This window comes from Periplaneta americana, chromosome 15, assembly GCF_040183065.1.
Source record: "Periplaneta americana isolate PAMFEO1 chromosome 15, P.americana_PAMFEO1_priV1, whole genome shotgun sequence".
Classification (NCBI taxonomy): domain Eukaryota; kingdom Metazoa; phylum Arthropoda; class Insecta; order Blattodea; family Blattidae; genus Periplaneta; species Periplaneta americana.
In genome coordinates, this window is record NC_091131.1 from 48,804,718 (window position 1) to 48,825,148 (window position 20,431).

The window sequence follows — 20,431 nt, forward strand, 5'->3', positions numbered from 1 at the left end:
TTATTTCTGCATTCTAAAATTCTAGATTTATAAAATATAAACAATAATTTTGATGTTAATTGATGCAACGCTTTGGTAACTTGATCCACTATGGCTAAGAACATCGTGAACAAATAATCTGAGCCAAAAGTGATTGGTGTCACCTACCGGCAAATGCTTGGAGTTAAGCTTGATCCAGTACTACTTGGAAAAGATCCAACTTTAGATAATCAGAAAATGAATTAAGTTAAATTTATGAAAATTTGTGACTTGATCCATTTTAGCTCTGAACTCCTCATATACCTCATATACGAGTATAAGCTAGTGGATTGTAGTGATTTTCTAGTTGTCAGGTTAAATTTTCTTTTGCCAACTTTGTTTAGAATTTGGTTACTGATATATAATGCAACTGGCAGTTATTTTCTAACTGTTATGTTGACAGCATCGTTTGCCTATGAGGAAGCTGCCAACGTTCATGAAATGAAAGTTACTAGCTCGTTTCCTGAACATTGACTCATGCAATGAAAGTATAACATTATAAACTAGTTTCGTAATCTACTATTAAAGGTGCCATAGTTCGCTACACCAACTTACTAGTTTTTTTCAATATATGATGATCCATTTACAATTTTTTCCTGAAAGCAAAACTTGATTGATTGATGACTAGGGAACTGATTTCTAGTTCCGTACCTATTTTGTTTGCTATGTCCTAGACTGTGTTATTCAGATATATGTACGTTTCTTACACACAGGATCCCCCTATTACAATTCTATAGAACCTAAAACGCCTAAATGAACAATAAACTCCTATAGATGAATAAATCTATGTCTGTGCCTGAAAAGCGCCTTGTTAGTATTTTTCGAATATTAGAAATACAGTCCGCATATCACGAGAAGATCCGAGTATGGAATGCGAGTTTTTACCCCACTCTTATAACCTGAACCGGCCGGCCATTGACCGAGCTTTGTTTGTATCAGCCGGCCAATGATATCACTCCAATCCACCTGCTTCTTCAAGAACGCCGAGTCACTGGCTTACTCTCCTCTTACCCCGCAAGGACCATACTCCCCTCGCAAGGATCTTCTCGTGAAATTTGGACAGTACAAATACCGGTAGTACTGAAAATGCAAAATGCCCAAATAACTACAATAATGCTATTTAAAATGTAAAATAATTATCTTATAGACAACACTGGTCTGGAAAGTTCGTCCCATATTGGTCCAAGAAGGGGAGGGAAGAAGATTTTACCTAATTTTCTAGAACCGAAGTTCGTTTAGGAAAGCTCATCCTAGCATTAAAGGGGTGGTAGATTGTTCAGGTTAGGCGAGAGCTTACAAATTAGTTTTCGCGTCGATGTACTCCCGTTATGTGAAATGAAACTGACCAATCAGCAATCAGTCTCTTTCACTAATACAATTTGTGTCTTCAGTTCAGTAGCACTCATTGCCAGCACCAGTTCTTTGTACATAAACGCCTAAAAGTTCTAAACTGGATTTTATAAAGTCCTAAATGTCTCTATTTAATACCTAGAAATCCATTCCCTAGTGATAACTAAATAGAAACCCACTGCAGTTCAATTTCAAGAATATTAATTTGCGATCTCTCTCTCTCGCAGGTGGTTTGCGGTCGGCGCACCACTTCTCGGTGGACTGTCACAGCGCGCACACAGGCCTGTTCGGTGGCATTCTAGTGCTGGTGCTCACCATCATCAGCCTGGCGCTCTTCTTCGTGCTGCGCCAGGAGGCGCGGTACCTGCAGCTGGCTGAGCTTCAAGCCAGATTCTGCGAGATGACCCTGTACATTCTGTCTGGTCTCGCCGCTCTGGCCTGCCTGCGCAAGCTGGGCATGCTTCCTCGAGGTGCACATCAACATTTCTTCTTCATTTCGAAATATCTCAACTAATAAAATATTATATTCAATCTCTTGCACACGATGACCCATTCCATCCATTCCATCGCACCTCCTCATACTCATCCTCTTTCACAATAGCCCTGCCAAGACTCTGGAATTCGTTACCTGCTAGCGTCAGGGACTGTCGAAATAAAATTGAATTCAAACGCAAATTTACTAGGCACTTGGTCAGTAATTGAGACTCGTTCAGACATGGTTTCTTGTAAATAGTTATCTTAATCTATCACAAAATATTTCAATATCCGGTAATTTCATCACTATAGAATTTTGTTATTGTAGGTTTAATTTGTAATTCAGCAAATACAAAAATATTCTTTGTTCTTAACTTCTATGATAAAATGTCTAGCTTTCATTAATCAGGTAATCTTGTCGTACTTTAAATTTAATTGTAATTGTAATTGTAAATTTAATATTAATTGTAATTTTATTGTTCATATTATAGTTGTAATCCCCTGGTAGAGGGGCAGAGAAGGCCTGACGGCTTATCTCTACCAGGTTAAATAAATAAATACTACTAATACTAATACGATGGTGAAAAATAATGTTCTGACGAAAAATATGGAAAGTAGGAGAAGCACAACCGCAGGGGGAGTGTTATTACTTTCTCATTATACAAAATATGAAGAGAAGGTATTGTAATATTGAAAAAAAAAACTATTCTGAATGTTTAGCGAAAGTAGGTAGATCTTCAGCATCCCTCATAAAAAAATATTGAGCACGCCGTTTGTCTATCTTCGTACAGTGAGTTCTCCTAAACTAGTAGATTGATATTTTTCATATTCAGTATCTAAGAGTCAATTCGTGCACAAATTATGCACAGGAAATATAGTTATTTAGTGGAAAATTAACAATCTTTATTTGAAATCAAAAGCACAAAATGACAATTTGCTCGAAACAGGCTAAGCGATCTTTTTTACCTTTATTACACAAGATGAAGATATAAATTAAACCAGAGCCACCGGCGTGGCTCAGTCGGTTAAGGCGCTTGCCTGCCGGTCTGAAGTTGCGCTCGGGCGCGGTTTGATCCCCGCTTGGGCTGACTACCTGGTTGGGATTTTTCCGAGGTTTTCCCCAACCGTAAGGTGAATGGCAGGTAATATATGGCGAATCCTCCGCCTCATCTCGCCATCACCATTCACATCGACGCTAAATAACCTAGTAGTTGATACAGCGTCGTTAAATAACCAACTAAAAAAATTAAACCAGTCTGCTCCCATGTTATGTTTCGAAGAGGTTATATTTTCTAAGGAATTGCACATAGTTGAAAATGTTGGGAGGCACTACTGTGTTATTTTTCTTAATTAAAGTTTTTACGGTATTTACTCGCATATTAGATTCCTTTTTCATTTTTTATGAATCCAAAAAAGTTTGAGAGGCAGTATATACCCATATATACAAAAGCTGTAAGGAAATAAAGTTTTTAACGTTAGGTAAGAGTAAACCAAAATACAGACATTTTTTAAAATGCCAATAAGTTATATTTTCTCCCCGAAGTCAATCACATCCAATTCAAATGTCACAAAATAACTCGCACTCTTGTTGCTCATTTTCACATTAACACCTGACACTGATCTCTTTCTGTAAACGACTGACTTCGGAAGTACGGTATGCAAAAACCAATATCATCAGTAGAAGAAGAAAGGGAATTTGTCTCTGTGCTGTGACATTTGAAGAACTGACGGTACAGAGAATGCGGTAGGTAGTTCGAGGATAAACAAAGAAAGAGAATGATGTTGTTCCTCTTTGTCAACGTAAAACATTTGGAAAAGTAACGGGACAGAATCGGATTTTACCTTGCAATCTTTCCAAGAGCATTTGTGATTGATATTGTGCAAATGTTTTAGGCAGGAATTCTGAACCTAGAGCCTTGTATTATACATATGTCAGAGGATTGAAACGGAGCTTTCGGGCTAAGCTGCCGTGGTCTACTGGTGCAGATGTTACCAGACGTTTCGTCTACTACTGCGGCAGACATCTTCAGTGGTTAGGTATCCTCGGTCGAAGTCTTCTGCTAGGGATACCTGTGGCAACTGATAACCTGACTCGAAATCGAAAAATCGAAGGAGAATTGGGAGGAAAATTTAAAAGGTACGCAAAACGCGTCCTTACAATGGGTTGGGGGCTGTACAAAACTAAATATGTGAGCTCCAAGCCTGTTGGCCACTAGTCTCACTCCGGGTTACGCTGCTCCCCTGAGGGAGCTCTAGAAAATTTTGAAGGGGAAGCCGAAATTGGACGTAACCTCTTAGGTACCACATACGCGGGGGGGGGGATAACCTGACTGGTTGCTTGTCCTTATTTATAGAGCCGGGGATTGGAGGGGAGGATACCTCACCACTGAAGATGTCTGCCGCAGTAGTAGACGAAACGTCTGGTAACATCTGCACCAGTAGACCACGGCATCTTAGCCCGAAAGCTCCGTTTCAACTAGACAATGGCCGTGAAAGTCTGCATGCTAAGATTATGTCAGAGGAGTTTAATATGCAGATATATTTTTTTACATATTTTATTCTTAAAGTAGAGGAGTCTTAAATGTGAGGGTATCTAATAAGCGAGTAAATACAATACTTGAATACTCTTGAATTTTTTGCAGACACACAGAAGAGCCACGGACGGGGACTGGATAATAGCCTGCTGGTGATATCGCAGGCCGGGATGTATGTTTACTGCATTTTTTCCATAATCGGCTTCTACTACGCTAAAGATACTGAAGTGCCGGGGGGCATGATCACCGAGATCATCGCAATAACACAGACCACAGCGCAAACATTTCTGGTATTGAGTACTACAGGACGTCGTTGCAGAAGTACTGAGGACAAACGCCGCAAACCGGGACGCCAGCTGGTGACATTCCTACTCGTGGCCAACGCTGCCATGTGGATGGTTAACACACTCGAGAAGGGCCACGCCATGTTCAGACCGTCCCATCTTGAGTTCTTCGGCGCGTGGCATTGGATTGTCATCACTCACGTATCTATGCCCCTCGCCATCTTCTACAGATTTCACTCCACCATCTGCCTATTCGAAATATGGAAATCAGCCTACAAACTCAAGTCCGAAAACCACTAGTGACTAGGGTGAAATAACGTCATACAAGTAAGGAGAGCTAAGGTATGACATCAGATTCTGAAGAGGACACCAATTAAGCTGGACACACACTCGCGAAGAGTATCTTCCTGTTTGGTACAACCATATTTCGTTAAAGAATATTTAATGAACCGTGTTATTTATTGTAGTTTCACATAAATACGAGTATCTATTCATAATTATCGACCTAGTAAATAAGTATAAAATGTAACGTAACTATTGTTATATCTAATATTAAAATTTTAAGCAAGTAATTTTATACGTAATTATATACTATATAATATTTAAATGATTTATACTACAAAATTCTTCTGTAAATATATTGCAATTTGTACTATTTACATGTAAGATACCAAAGTATGTAAATTATTAACAAAATATAAAAAATCCGGCATCATGCGAGGCCAAAATCGCAATCAATATATATTATCTTTTACCCTAAGTCATGGCTGCAAAAGTGTGCTATAATTGTGGCACACGTCATAAGCCACAACACGTGACTCATCCCTTCCTTTCACTTCCACACGTCATTGGATATGGCAGGGGGAGAAGAAGTATGTATTCAGTGTGCTTGCGGACGTCATAGATACGTAATTCAAGGCCGGGAGATGTGGACGGGGAAGAAACTCTTTCCCCATGCTTCAACCCCTATCTTCCCCAGTTCTGCATTCCTGCCCTAAGTTCTCACAATGCCAGAATGCTTACTCGAAACTAACGATAATGCATTGGTTATCAAGAAACTAATCGTGTTGTAATGTCAATACATCACTTAATAATAAATTGAATTGAAGTACTGGTTAATTTTATGTCTCCATTATCTTATAAAGGGTGAACAGTAAGTATGGAATATTACTTATATCTTCTTAAATTTTAATTTTACATAGAGAAAAAAAAAGTTTTATACAAAAGCTGTTGGAGATAAGCCATACAATATACTAGTATTCGAAGAAAGTTAGTTATACAGGGTAACAATGAACTTCATTTTTAAATGGCACACTACGTATATTGAAATTTACATATTCCGAACCTCCATTGCAGTGAACGTATGAATGAGTAGAAATTTTACCCATTCACCCGTTTCACATCTTAACTATTTACTGAACGTGTTTCGTGGATTTTAAACTTGAGACAAATAATGGTTGAGGAGAAAAATTCATTCCGGCGCCGGGGATCGAACCCTGGTCCTTGGTGCTCTAACCACTGAGCTACGCCGAAGTTCAATCCACAGCACCGGATCGAATCCCTCTCCTCTAGTGTTTTCCTTTTTCTCCTCTAATAACCATTATTACCATAACCGATATATTCTGTAAGACCAAAAATTAATCTTTACGTTGAGACAAGTAAGTTTGCAAAATCATGTTGAGTAAGTCATAAAAGTAATTAAAACCCTAACTAAACTTGACAACAAATGGTCAAAATGGGAACCATTCAGAGTCATACTATGTCCCAATCTATCACGGAAACAGTCCATTGTCTTTCTCACACTTACATGACTGATCTATTCCATCTCATATCTATAATAGATTCTTTTCATTGTAGACTGGGATATAGTTTTGCTGTTAATGTTCTCATTTTAAGCATATGTTGTAAAGTTTGGTTAGTCATTGTGTTTGTTTTGTAGTCTACTCAACATTATTTGATATATTACTTATTTGTCTAAAGTTTGAAGTCCATGAAACAAGTATAATAAATAGTAAAAAACATGAAACGGGTGAATCGGTCAAATTTCTACGCATTCATACGTAAAACTTAATGTAAATTTGTAATATGTAAATTTTAATATAGGGTGTTATTTAAAAAAATAAAGTTTACCGTCATACCCTGTAAGCCTGAATAACTTTTTTCGAACAAGAGTAGCTTATTGTATGCTTTATCTCCAACAGCTTTTGTTTAAAACTTTTTCTATTTTTGTAAAATTAAAATTTAAAAAGTTACCAGCAATATTCCATACTTGTTGTTCACTCTATATACGGTCGTATTAAGGGAAAGTAACGTGATTCTGAAGATAAAAAATTGTGTTTTCATAGGTAATATCTAATATAGTTTCATTTCGTCGAATGAAGCGCCCGTGAATTTATCAAAAAACAAATTAAAAGCTTAAAGTGACATTTAGTAAGTTTTGCCAATAAAAATAAATAAAAAATGCATTTATTGGGTAAGACATTTGATTTATTTACATCGTATCGGATATCGTGCTGTCACGACATACACTCTGTTCATAAAGAAAGGCAAACACGACCAGAGCCATCTACTTCTAACTGCTCTAACATAGCACATATAAGTGAAAATATAAACAACGCAAATGAAACAGTGTTCACTATAAACACATTAAAATTTAAAGAAATGGAAGTTTAATTACATGTACAATAATAAAATTATAAAAGTTACATTCAGAAATAGTCATTCACGATACAAGTATTGTAACATCATATTTATTACAGTACGAGACGGAAAAATTGTCAAACGATGCCGATGGCTGGCTTGATAACACATCGAGTATAGTGCTGGTAATATGATGTTACAATATGCATACCGTATATAGTTTTATCCGCTTTTAAATTTCATTACTAATTAGATTTAACTATTTCATTTTCCACTATTTAATCTGAAACTGTGACTTTTATTAGATTTGACAGTCTCTGAGGGGAGAGATGCGACAGAATTTTGTCTATAATGCAATTATTAAACATTTGAATCTATAATAGTTAGAGTAACTAAGTCACTATAAACAAATTAGCAGGAAGCAAATAATATATTTCATTTGTCCTAATTTTTGCATCACTGTAAATAAAAGTACATAATATTTCAAATGTCGATGAGAGTATCAACTCTGTAGATCCGACATCGGGACTCACTTCGACAAATTGTAAAAAACTGTAGTTAATGTCTACAGTAGATAAATTTATTTTCATCTATTTAAACGTATGCTTCACTTTGTCGCACTAGTGTGGTAACGTGTCAAGTTTCCATACTAATGTGGTAAAGCATTTTATTATTATGTTGTTGCTGTTGTTGTTATGTCATAAAACATCGACATAACGTCAACGTAACAAAATATAATAAATTTATTTACTAGATGATAATGAGAAAATATATATTTATAATTTCTCATTTTATTGACAATTTGAATAGTAAGTGATTTCTCACTAATTTTATTGTCACAAGGCAATTTCCATTGCCTTCTAAATACTTTTTCAAATATATTTACACACGATCTAAAATGGAAATTGCAATTATTCTGTAAGAACAGTGCTCTGCTCCAAGAGCAGACCGATTTTTTTCATGTTTCATTTACATGTTCATATTTCTTAGGTTCACATAAGTTTTGATAAATTTTTTTGCTAGAATAAACCTATATTTTCAGCAGAAGAAATACCCTAACCAAAAATGTGACACTTCACCGTTCAACTGGATACAATTTTCTGATGATGATAATGATGATGATGATGATTATGATAATAACTTGTTAATATCAGCTTTATTTTTTTTAATATTCGCCTACAAAGTGGCCTATTTTATAAACTGAAGCAGTAAGTCTTGTATCACAGATTTACGAAGGTACAAGAATCGTCTCCCTGATTGAGAGAACTGCAAATAAAATTTCTTTGATGGGCTGTCATAAGAGTACAAGTCAATTTTTGGCGAAATTGAGATATGTACAGTTTTGTCATCATCAGCTCATCATCTATGTCTGGTAAAAAGAGAACAAGTCAAAACCTGCTGTAGAACGCCGCATTCTCTGATGCACATAACAGTATCTTCAAAATCATGTACGATGTTAAACAGTTTTTTTGCTCTCCTGTAAAATAAGGTTTTTTGACTTGTACTCTTATGATCGCCCGTCAAAGATTTATTCTCTTCTGTTTTGCGGAGAGATATTTGTGGACCAACGTTCGGCATACACGACGCAAAATAAATCTGCTGACAAATACGTAAGTACGTTTGTTCACATAATCCATACACTTAAAGGCAAACGTAATTAAATAAAAGTCATATCGGCTCATTCATAAAGTGAATACGAATATAATATATTTTTTTACAGAAAACGCACACAATTGCTCTAAATAGTATCTCGAGTCTAGTATGTACTATAACTAAGTAACTGCAAATCTAATATTTAGAAATAATTACGAAATAGCTTTGTGCATCCAGCCTATTGCTTCCATGTGTAGGAATGCTATGTAGAGATTTTTTAAAATTATTTAGCTTAAGAGATCATAATGAATCTCTATGTTTACTACTTAAATAATCCACTGAAATAGATAACTCAAAACCGAGTTACCTAGTTATCGTATTAAACCCGCGATATGTTATACCGAAAAAAACTGACACCGGCTGCAAAAACCGTTTGGATTTTAAGAAAATGTATACTGTTAGTTTCTATATACATGACACTTGAGTAACCCAAAGATTAATAACTATTCATACAATAGCAATGTAGTCATCGGTATGTAATGCACCGTGTCCCGCTTAGAGGGATCGAGAAATAAATGCTCACCATTTAAAATCAGATGAAGATATCGTTGTGATTTACCTCTGACAAGATGCAGGAACTGTCCAAGTTTATGCACCAATGGTTTATTTAAAAACAGTTGCATGTTCCTGCGCATGTGCACTAACATTTATTGTGGAAACAAGCCTGGCGTCCACACCTGTGGAGTAACGGTTAACGCGTCTGGCCGCGAAACCAGGTGGCCCGGGTTCGATTCCCGGTCGGGGTAAGTTACCTGGTTGAGGTTTTTTCCGGGGTTTTCCCTCAACCCAATATGAGCAAATGCTGGGTAACTTTCGGTGCTGGACCCGGACTCATTTCACCGGCATTATCACCTTCACCTCATTCAGAAGCAAAATAACCTAAGATGTTGATAAAGCGTCATAAAATAACCTACCAGAATAAAAATAATAAGCCTGGCGCTATTCATTAGAACATTCCGTCATTGGACCGTTCTTCTTCAACGAGGCAACAGTAACAGGAAATGTGTATCTGGACATGTTGTAGAGCTTTTGTTGTTGATCAACTCCTCCCAGAATCGTTTTTTAAGCAACATGGGGATCCATACCATTACTATGGAGCAGTGCGTGGCTTCTTGAATGCAAACTTTCCCAATTAGGTTGATTGGAAGAGGAGAACCCTTGCCTGGCCACCTAGGTTAACCGACTTGACGCCCATTGACTTTCCTCTGGGGTTTTGCAACAAGTGTTGTGTACCAACGTGATACAGTTGACACTTTAGAAAAACTGAGACAATGCATTATAAATGCAGCTGCGCTAATCACTTCACAAATGTTATGGAACAATTGGCAGAAGGTTGAGTACCTTTTAGATATCTTCGAGGCGCACACATCGAGTTGCACTGACAATTCTCCGAAACTCGGAGAGTTTTTACATCATGTTATATAAAAAGTTATGTTATAAAACCATTATTTATATTTTAAATTAGCACTTATTTCTCGATACCTCTAGGCGGGATACGTATATATTATATCCAGTTGAACTTGGCTAAAAACATTTTGAATTACATAACACACTTCGTTATTTTTAGAAAAAATGTTCACAATTAACTCTGTGTTGTAAATATTTTTGATTGGTTATTTTACGACGCTTTATCAACTGCTATGGTTATTTAGCGTGAGTGAGACGAAGGTGATAATGCTGGCGAAATGAGTCCAGGGTCCAACGCTGAAAGTTACCCAGCATTTGCTATTAACCAGTTGAGGGAAAACCAGGTACTTGTCCCAACCAGGATATGAACCCGAACCCGCTCGTTTCACGGTCAGGCATGCTCACTGTTACTCCACAACGGTGGACCTAAATAATGTTGGATGTAAAATGTTGCTTATAGGAATGTAATTTTATATTTTTAAATTTGAGGTATTTAAATTTTAAAATCTATGTAGAGATTAATTTTTAGTCCTAATAACAAATGGTAAATATTAAAAGTTTTAATAGTAAAAACAGTAATATTTCATTGCAACCTTAGGGTAAGGCGAAAAAGCTCGTTACATGAATTTTTAAAAACGTAAGATGAGTATCAATAGACACTTGAGTATAAAATATATATTTACATTACGACTTATCGGAAAGAAAAATAAAATGGAATAACAGTGTATTCAAAACTCAAAAGCTGATAAGGTTTCGAAATTATTACTCGACCAAGGCGAGTGGAGCCGTGGGCGTAATGTGAACTATCGCGATGCTGTATTACGAACGCAGGAGCAGTAGCGCCACGGCTCCGGGCTGCGGGACTCAACTGGTCTTGGTCGAGTAATAAAAATACACATTTTATTTTCTATCAACAATAAAGACAGATATGACACTGACGTAGCCAGAACACTAAAATGATAAACATTGCTGACAACTTACAAAATATTTCGCTTTTATTTTAAAGTGTAGTCAGTTTGTGTCATTGAAATGTTCTCATAATACGAGTAGGCCTAATCTAAATTCATTCATTCATTCATAGTTCCTGCCCAAAGGCAGGTCTTTCACTGCAAACCCACCATTCTTCAGTATTTCTTATTTTCTGCCATACTCTTAGTCTCCGCATATTGTGATCCATATATCTTAATGTCTTCTATCATCTGATATCTTATTCTACCCCGAACTCTTCTCCCGTTCACCATCTCTTACAGTGCATCCTTCAGCAGACGGTTTCTTTCCATCCAGTGACCCAACCAATTCCTTTTCCTCTCCCTGAACAGTTTCAGCACCATTCTTTCTTCACCCACTCTTTCCAACACAGCTTCGTTTCTCATTCTGTCTGTCCATTTCACATGCTAATGTAAATGGAAGATATTTTATCCCACATTACCGTACTTAATAATTTACTTATCTGATTCTAATTTCTTCCTCTTAATCAGTCAGTTCAAATTAATGCTGGTTGTAATGAAAGTTATGTAAAACTCTTACGCGAAATTAAGCAGAATTCTCACTCCACATTCAAGGGCTTAATAACGCTGATTCCTGAACTCATTAGCGATCGAGCTGTTACGCCGAGCCTCGCCGGTTGCCAGGTTACAGTAGTATTTCTGTCCCCAAGCTAACCAGGAAGCCTTCGGTTAACAAGTTTATTCAAAAATCACTTCACAGTAAACACAATGGCTCAAAAACCTGTAATAAAAACCCTTCACAGACTGAAAACCCACAGACGCTCTAATTTAGTTCCACACAATATACTCCGACGTAGCTCCAATGTTGACAGTCTCGGGTTCGATTACGAACAGGATAATGGGGATTTACCTGTGTTTCATAGGGACTGGCTGTGTATTCCTTGCCCCATTTTCCCTATGCTTTCTTCTTGGACTTCAGTCATGCTAACTAGGTAGGGCTATATAACTTTAGTATTCCGCTACTTCTGAATGCTTAATGTTGGATTCAGAATCTGAACAATCATACTTAGCAAGAAGGGTACCAGTGGCTTGTAAAACTTTAAATAATGATAATAATAATAATAATAATAACAATAACAATAATAATAACAGTAATAATATATCTGAAACTGAGTTTGCGTTAATTATAGTTGGATCTTTTAAGAATATATGACTAAGATTGATAACATACCTGTCACAACTATCAATACAGATAAGTGGGGATATACGAGACAATGGAATGGATGTGGTTAAACTCCGGAAAGGTGAATATAAATACCGCCAAAACTGTTCTAGCATAATATTAAAGTCATACTTAAATTCGGCCGAAATTAACAAAACAAAATGTTATTCCTTCACACTTTCTCCAGACTTAATGAAATATGAAATATTTCATTTTTTATTTTAAAAAATATTCATTTATTCATAAAATCCATGCACTATTTTTTATTTTAAAAATATTCATTTATTCATAAAATCCATGCAATATTTTGTTAACCACAGTGTATAGAACATGCAGAAAAATTTCATGTTCCTAGCATCAAAATTGTAAGAGACTTTACACTTCGAACCTGACGAAATGTGCTGAGAAAAAAAGTGTGAGAAAACGGCTTCCATCATACTTTTTCTATACCTCATTAAAAATAAATTATAAATACGCTGGAACGTGTTTTAATTTTAATCCACTTTATTTATTAGAGAAAAAAATAATCAAAATATGTCTTCATAAACCTACTGATTTTCCATCTCAAAAATTGTTTTTAGACTTTAATGTTCTTAACATAAGACAAATTTATTATATTGTATTAATAAAATTCATACATAAAAATCGAAATAATTTTGAATTGTATTCTCATAGTTATGAAACAAAAGATATGAATTCTTGAAGATTGTTTGAACCAAAATGCAACACTGCTACATTATTTAATCATAGTAGTAATTTAGGCCCAAGAATATATAACAAATTTATATTTAAATATCCTAATCTTCTCAATTCTAATAGTTCTAGTATTAAATTTAAAAAGTTAGGTATGGATTTTTTAAAAATTGAAAAATTGTAAATTTAAATTTATATATTCTAATTGCGTAGTAGACATAAGACAAATCGTATTATATACTTCTTAATTTCAATTCACGAATCCGCTCCTGAGCACGAGTTCTACTCTTTCAGGGGTGAGCTGAAGTTTTACTGTATATATATATATATATATATATATATATATATATATATATATACATATATATATATATATATAATATTTTATGTTACAATTATTAGCAAAATAAATAAATAAAAATAAATAAAATTTGATTACCCCTCGTACATTAAGCTATTAAGAAACAATGATATGATGATGGGATAAATGAGAGCAATGGTGGAACGAGGCTGGCACAGGAAACTTAAGCAATACTAGGAAATCTGCACCAGACTAGATGTGTCCAGCACATACCTCGCAGAATCTGTTTGTACTTGAACCCCAGTGTGTCCTTTCGAGCAGTCGTTACTGAACGAGGTACGTCCGTGCTGGCGGAAATAGAAATGGGATGTAAGACTGCGCCCGAACTGACCTGTGCATAGAGCGGCGAGATGCAAAGTCATAACGATGTTAGCTCAGCTCTCAGCCCGGTCCACTTAGCAGTAATTAATTGCGCACCTCGCCCGCAAACTTCTTACACACTTCACAACGCAGTCTGATGGCCTATGCGCCGCTTGGGTTGTCTACCTTCCAGCTCTCCTTTGTCTTTCTTTTCTTCTAATGTTCTGTTCTCTTCATTGTTAACATAATTGTAATAATGCTGCTTATTAATGTTCCTTCTTTTGTTTCCTTCTATCCTTTTCCTTATCTTGTCTATCGTCTGTTCATTTTCTGCCTTCCTTCTTAATCATAATTAAATTCCTTTCTTATACTTATCCTCATTTTCTTTCTTATTTCTTCCTGCCTATCCAAATTTCTCTTCACACTGCTCCATCGCAATAGGAGAAAGCCAATGTTTAACTACTGAGATATAAGTCCCCTGCAATCGATAAGCATCATGTTTATGTAGAGCATGAAACTCAAGGAATATTAAGGAGAGTAAAAATTCGATCCTACGGGAATGGGTATTTAAGTGTCGTTAATTCATTTAAGAGAGCGAGTCTGATACAACGTTAGTACAAATTAATTTAATTTCCCAGAATATATCTAATCTATAAAATACAATAATAAATGAATAAATAATAAGTAAATAAATAAATAAATAAATTTGACATTAAACTCTCCAGAAATGTCCTTAATATTCTCGCCGTTTTCGAGGCGTTGAATAATATTATTTTGTGAGAAATACTCAGACGTGAAAGTGTTTGTGACATGATGCCTTACCGGAATGCGGGGACTAGGATTCTCGTCATAACAGACCACGTTGTACTGTTTTCTGCTTCCTTTAGATTCAAACGTATTCTACTAAATCGGCAAAGCAGTGTAATTTATCCTCCCATTCTTGCCTCATTTTTTTTCCAAATGTAAGTTTACGAATTCCTTTATTTTGCATTACTTTACCCATTAATTTATCTTTCCCTCACTATAGATTCTTTCTTCTCTTTTGATTTCTCACTGCACCAAGTTTTCTCCCTTTCTTCACTACTACTCTATTTATTTTCATATCCAGTTATCTTTCCCCTACTGCTTATATTTCTTTCGTTTTTTCTTTCTTCCTCATTTTTTTTATTTATTTTATTATTAATTTTATTTATTTATTTATTTATTTATTCATATCTCTTTTCCTTTCATTTTCTTTCTCCTTGCTTTCCATTTATTTCTCAACTTTCTTCGTTTTATCTCCATTGCTTATTCTTCTCCTTTCTCCTTCTTCAGTTTCATTTCATTTCTATTATTTATCAAATTCTTAATTTTCTTACTGTCATTTTCCGATCTTTCTTTATTTCTTTTATCCTTTATATATTTTTATTTCAATATATATCTTTCTATTATTTTCCCTCTTTTCTATTTCTCTTTCTTATCTTTCTCTCTTCTTGGTTTCTGCGTTTTTTCTTCGTCCACGGGTACGTTTATCCCTCCTTTCTTTTTTTCTACCTTTTTCATACAAACTTTTTTGTTTTATTTTCTTTTACTCTTTCTCTTATGGATTTCTTCACTCTTATCTTTCATTCCTTCTTTCCTTCATTCTATTCTGTCTATGCATACGCTTGTCGAGACGACGTGTATCTCTAACCCTTATCTCCATTTACCTCCCCTGCTACCCATAACGCGCCCATCCCTGCCTTACTGGTTAAAGAAGCATGTTGACCACCCCTGTCATGTGTATAGCACATTCAGTGCCGATGCCTCTTTCGATCTGCCCCTGACCTTCAAATAATAATCAGCATGCTAATACAATCTCTTAGCTCGTTTTGACGTAACTCGTATAATGCAGAACTCTTTGTTAGCGCAACTATTCCGCTAATTGCGGTACAAATGTTATGCGATCGCTTCATCTGCATTACAGTTTCCGTGCATCCATCTTAACAGCTCTTATTTACAAATCGGTTATTACGAAAGCCTTGTCCTTAGTGGAAGAGTAGTTGACATGTTTGCCAATACATCCGAGATTTCAAGTTCAATTCCAGCAGAAGACTATGGAATTCCAAGGGCAAAATTCCTAAACAAGAAAGCTTAAGCAAGAATTATCGCCGTTTCCCACCCACTTCAAAATTAGACTCTCTTATTAACCCTAACCTACTGTCGATGGCATCTGTTCGCAAATCACGTACTACGTCCCGCTGCATCCTTGATTGATCCGAAGATCACAACACCGTAGATATCGTGATTCACCATGGTGCCATCTGTACGAGGTAACTACACAGTTCCCGGTCTGCCAGAGTCCGCTGTGAAAGTCCCTACGGCTCCCTGGCTTTCTCAAGTTTGTTGATAAAATGTTAAAGAATATTTATTATTTAGTCAAATGAGGTTAGACTCTGCAACACAACATCAGAAATACCAAACAACTTCTCCTCGTTCAGTTTTGATGTTCTCCCACTTCGTTTGCCATTTCTCATGAAGCTTGTTCACAGAATTGATCGATAAGCCTACATTACGAAGTGGTGGAACAGATGTTTCTAGGATCTTCTAAAAAAAATTGCTGCCTCATTATATTCGTGTATTTATTGCCTTCTGGAAATACATATTCGACGAGAGAAACGCTTTCCGCAATAGAAAGGACCTTACTGCCACAACTGGATCGTACACAATTCTTGGAACAACTGAACAACTGTGCAGGCTGTGGTGTGTGCGTGTGGTAATTGCCATTTCCCTATCTCTTCCATTTGTCCTACCCCCACTTCCACAGCCAACATTCTCTTCTCTCCAATACATAATCTATTGAAGTGGCTTATCATATTGTAAGATTTTTGGGATAGGTAAACTATTATATAAATATGCACAACGACTTTCCGAACGCACTGTATACTGTTGCTGCTTTAGTAGTGCAGGTAACGCGATGATGATTACTGCCACTACCACTGCTACTGCTACTGATACTACTACTACTACTAACTTACTATTATTATTATTATTATTATTATTATTATCATTATTATTATTATTATTATTATTACTGTTATTGGCCCTAGGCTGTTGTATAGCACAATAAATATTAGTAAATAAATAAATAAAAATTATTATTATATTACCTATTCTATTAGGCTGCTTGAGAACTTTGTGGACTCACTACATTCATAAGAAACAGAATTGGTGGTGGTGTGATATTCTCTTTTTCAAAGAAAATTATTTGGGAAGAAATAAATTTCTTACAATGTTCTGTTCACTTCAGAAACACGCATTGTAGATAATTCCTCTCCAAGTTCAACAGAATAATGAAGAAGATGCTTTTTGCTCTTATACGCTTCGAAACGTGGTCTCACAATTGAGAAGCTGAGATCAAAAACGAGACTTGTCATCAATTTTGAGGTAGTATCCGAGTTAAGAGTGCTCCCATATTATATGAGCGACCCTTCATCGCTTAATATAAAAATGGAAGTTGTCACTTGCGTGGAACATTGTAGAATTTTAGCGTTAAGTAGAAAAATGGGACTTGTCAAGTGACTAGTTTGAACCTCGAACTGCTGATTAAACATACATAGGCTACAGATATAACTTACATATTATTATTAAGAGGCGCATCCAGAAAGTAAGTTTCCTGATTTTTTCCCCTTGAAAGTAAACGTAATTAGCCGTGTCAATTGCGCATGTGTAACAGATCTATGACGTATCAATCATATGCCAGCCGGACAGGTCCCGCCTGATGCCAGTAGCGTGGCAGCAGTGGTCCGAAATGGAAGCTCTTATTCCTTCTCCCGCCGCCTGCGAGGTTCGGTCGGTGATAAAGTTCTTTAATGCATAAAGCATTGCGCCAATTGAAATTCATCGGCAGCTCTGTCCGGTCTATAGGCCGAACATCATGAGTAAGCAGATGATGCGTCGCTGGTGTAGGCAGTTTTCCGAAGGTCGTCAAAGTGTCCATGATGAAGAGCGCAGTGGGCGACCGGCCCTCATCAATGATGATCGTGTTGAGCTGGTGCGGCAGTGCATCATGGAGAACCGTCGCTTCACGATTACGGAGCTGAGCAGCCATTTTCCGCACATATCGCGATCCTTGTTGCATGAGATTGTCACTAAGCACCTGCTGTTCAAAAAAGTGTGTGCCAGGTGGGTGCCGAAAAACCTGTCACGTTTAGGAGCAGCACTGACATTTCTGCAACGGTATCACGATGACGGCGACGAGTTCCTCGACAGGATCGTCACGGGCGATGAGATTTGGATTTCGCACTGTCTTCACCCCGGAAACCAAGCAGCAGTCAATGCGTTGGCGGCATAGTGGATCTCCGGTCAGGACGAAATTCAAACAGACGCTGTCGGTACGGAAAGTGATGTGCACGGTGTTCTGGGACAGGAAGGACATTCTGCTCATTGACTTCCTTCCAAGAGGTGAAACAGTGAACGCTGACCGTTACTGTGAAACACTGCGAAAATTGCGACGTGCCATTCAAAACAAGAGGCGTGGAATGCTTACTGCAGGTGTTGTGCTCCTCCATGACAATGCTCGTCCACATACGACTCGGCGCACAACAGCTGTTTTGACGGAATTTGGCTGGGAGTTGTTTGATCATCCACCCTACAGTCCTGATCTTGCTCCCAGCGATTTTCACGTTTTCTTGCACCTCAAGAAATTCCTGTCCTCCGGTGAGCGTTTTGGCAACGACGAAGAGCTGAAGACGTCTGTCACATGGTGGTTCCATTCACAGGCGGCAGAGTTCTACGACAGAGGGATACAAAAGTTGATCCCACGATACAAGTATCTCAATTCTGATGGTGAGTATGTTGAAAAATAGCTAAAACATTGCTGTACCTGTTGCCAATAAACGTTTTCCTCAAAGTGTGTTCTTTTTTTAAAAAAAAATAGGGAAATTGACTTTCTAGATGCGCCTAGTATTATTATTATTATTATTATTATTATTATTATTATTATTATTATAAATATTATTTTTTTTAATTTATAATTACACTCCAATAGATTTGTAGATAGGACGTTTTCTGCTAAGCAAAATGGAAACTCATTATTATTATTATTATTATTATTATTATTATTATTATTATTATTATTATTGTTATCATTATCATTATTATTATTGTTATTATTATTTTAATTCATAATTGCACTCCAATAGATTTGTAGGTAGGACGTTTTCTGCTGAGCAAAATGGGAACTCTATTATTATTATTATTATTATTATTATTATTATTATTATTATTATTATTGTTGTTGTTATTTTAATTCATAATTACACTCCAACAGATTTGTAGGTAGGATGTTTTCTGCTGAGCAAAGTGGGAACTTATTATTATTATTATTATTATTATTATTATTATTATTATTATTATTATTAACTGCTTCACGTTGCTGTTGTAACAGTGAATTACGTTAAGATTTGTCTCATAATAAATGTCTCTCCTGAATGACGCGTGCTGCAACCCGCAACACTGATGTGGTGGCGCAGTTCTAAATAGAGTTAGCGATGTGCTAAACGAATCAAGTAGCATACAAACAAGAGGCATTAGATCAGCTCAGTTCACGTCGCAAGAGCCATGGAGCTGGTTCCTCGAGACTCGAACAGGTATGGCGGCTCAGAGAGGCCACGGTAAACATTTCATAAGATTGGGAAAGAATTGCGTAATGTTCTTCCTTCAATAGTCTATATGTTTTATACCATTCATCATAACATATTACTTATTTTACAAAGTACATAAAAGTATTGTGATGCTGAAATACATATTTAGATGTTTTTTTAATGAAAATTAGGGTTTTAGACATTTCGAGAAAATGAAAAGCAACCTGTATATTTACCGGTATACATATTTATTTTAACCTAATCAATACATATTATACAGGCTGTAAGGGGTATAAGTGCCAATATTTTAACTGATGATTATTGATGTCGTAAGGAAGAAAAAATGTCCTTACAATATTTTTCTAATTTCAATATTTAACTAATTATTAAAGTATACAATATTAGACGTTTTGCAACCTTGTTGGATGGAGAGGAGTGGGTTTATAAGTACACAGTAGAACTCAAACGGGTACAGACATACCGGTACAGATTCTCTGTTCCAATGCAGGAGCGGACCATGATAATACTGTTGTTTACATAAAACGAGCAGCAAATACAAACTTTCAGTCTAATTAATAGAACATTATGGTAAATTTACATTTTATGTAACAATATTGCTCCATTTTTTATTGTATGCCTAAAAAATAAACAATAATGGTTTTCTGCACAAAATCACATGAACTTTTTTCTAATGCAAAATTTTTATCTCTCCCGCTTCCGTAAAGCAGTATCATTTTTAAACAAATTTCTGGTTGTCTGATTTTCGAAACGGGGTAAGAGACTCCTAGTTTCTAAAAATCGTTGAGAAACTGCTACAAAAGTTTGCTGATTAGGTAACCTTCTTTGAGGAAAACTTTGACGGTACATCTTTCTTGTCTCGCTTGAATTACGACGACTTTCTCCATAAATTACTAACATAATTATAATATTCCTGAACTGTGAATG

At 36.1% G+C, this 20,431-nt stretch overlaps 2 protein-coding genes across 3 annotated transcripts in view; both read left to right on the forward strand.

The window, feature by feature from the left end:
- LOC138714864 (proton channel OtopLc-like) overlaps positions 1-5,381 on the forward strand; it is a 34,359-nt gene extending 28,978 nt beyond the window's left edge. Inside the window, exons 10-11 of one of the 2 annotated variants that reach the window (XM_069847083.1) lie at positions 1,596-1,838; positions 4,485-5,381. In XM_069847083.1, coding sequence (XP_069703184.1) covers positions 1,596-1,838; positions 4,485-4,960 — 719 coding nt within the window. In that variant the 3' untranslated portion in view covers positions 4,961-5,381. The remainder of the gene's footprint in view (positions 1-1,595; positions 1,839-4,484) is intronic. The other variant, XM_069847082.1, reaches the window with a different exon arrangement.
- Positions 5,382-19,356: 13,975 nt separating this feature from the next.
- LOC138714865 (proton channel OtopLc-like) overlaps positions 19,357-20,431 on the forward strand; it is a 38,237-nt gene continuing 37,162 nt past the window's right edge. Inside the window, exon 1 of the mRNA XM_069847084.1 lies at positions 19,357-19,492. Within this exon, the coding sequence (XP_069703185.1) occupies positions 19,464-19,492 (29 nt within the window). The 5' untranslated portion in view covers positions 19,357-19,463. The remainder of the gene's footprint in view (positions 19,493-20,431) is intronic.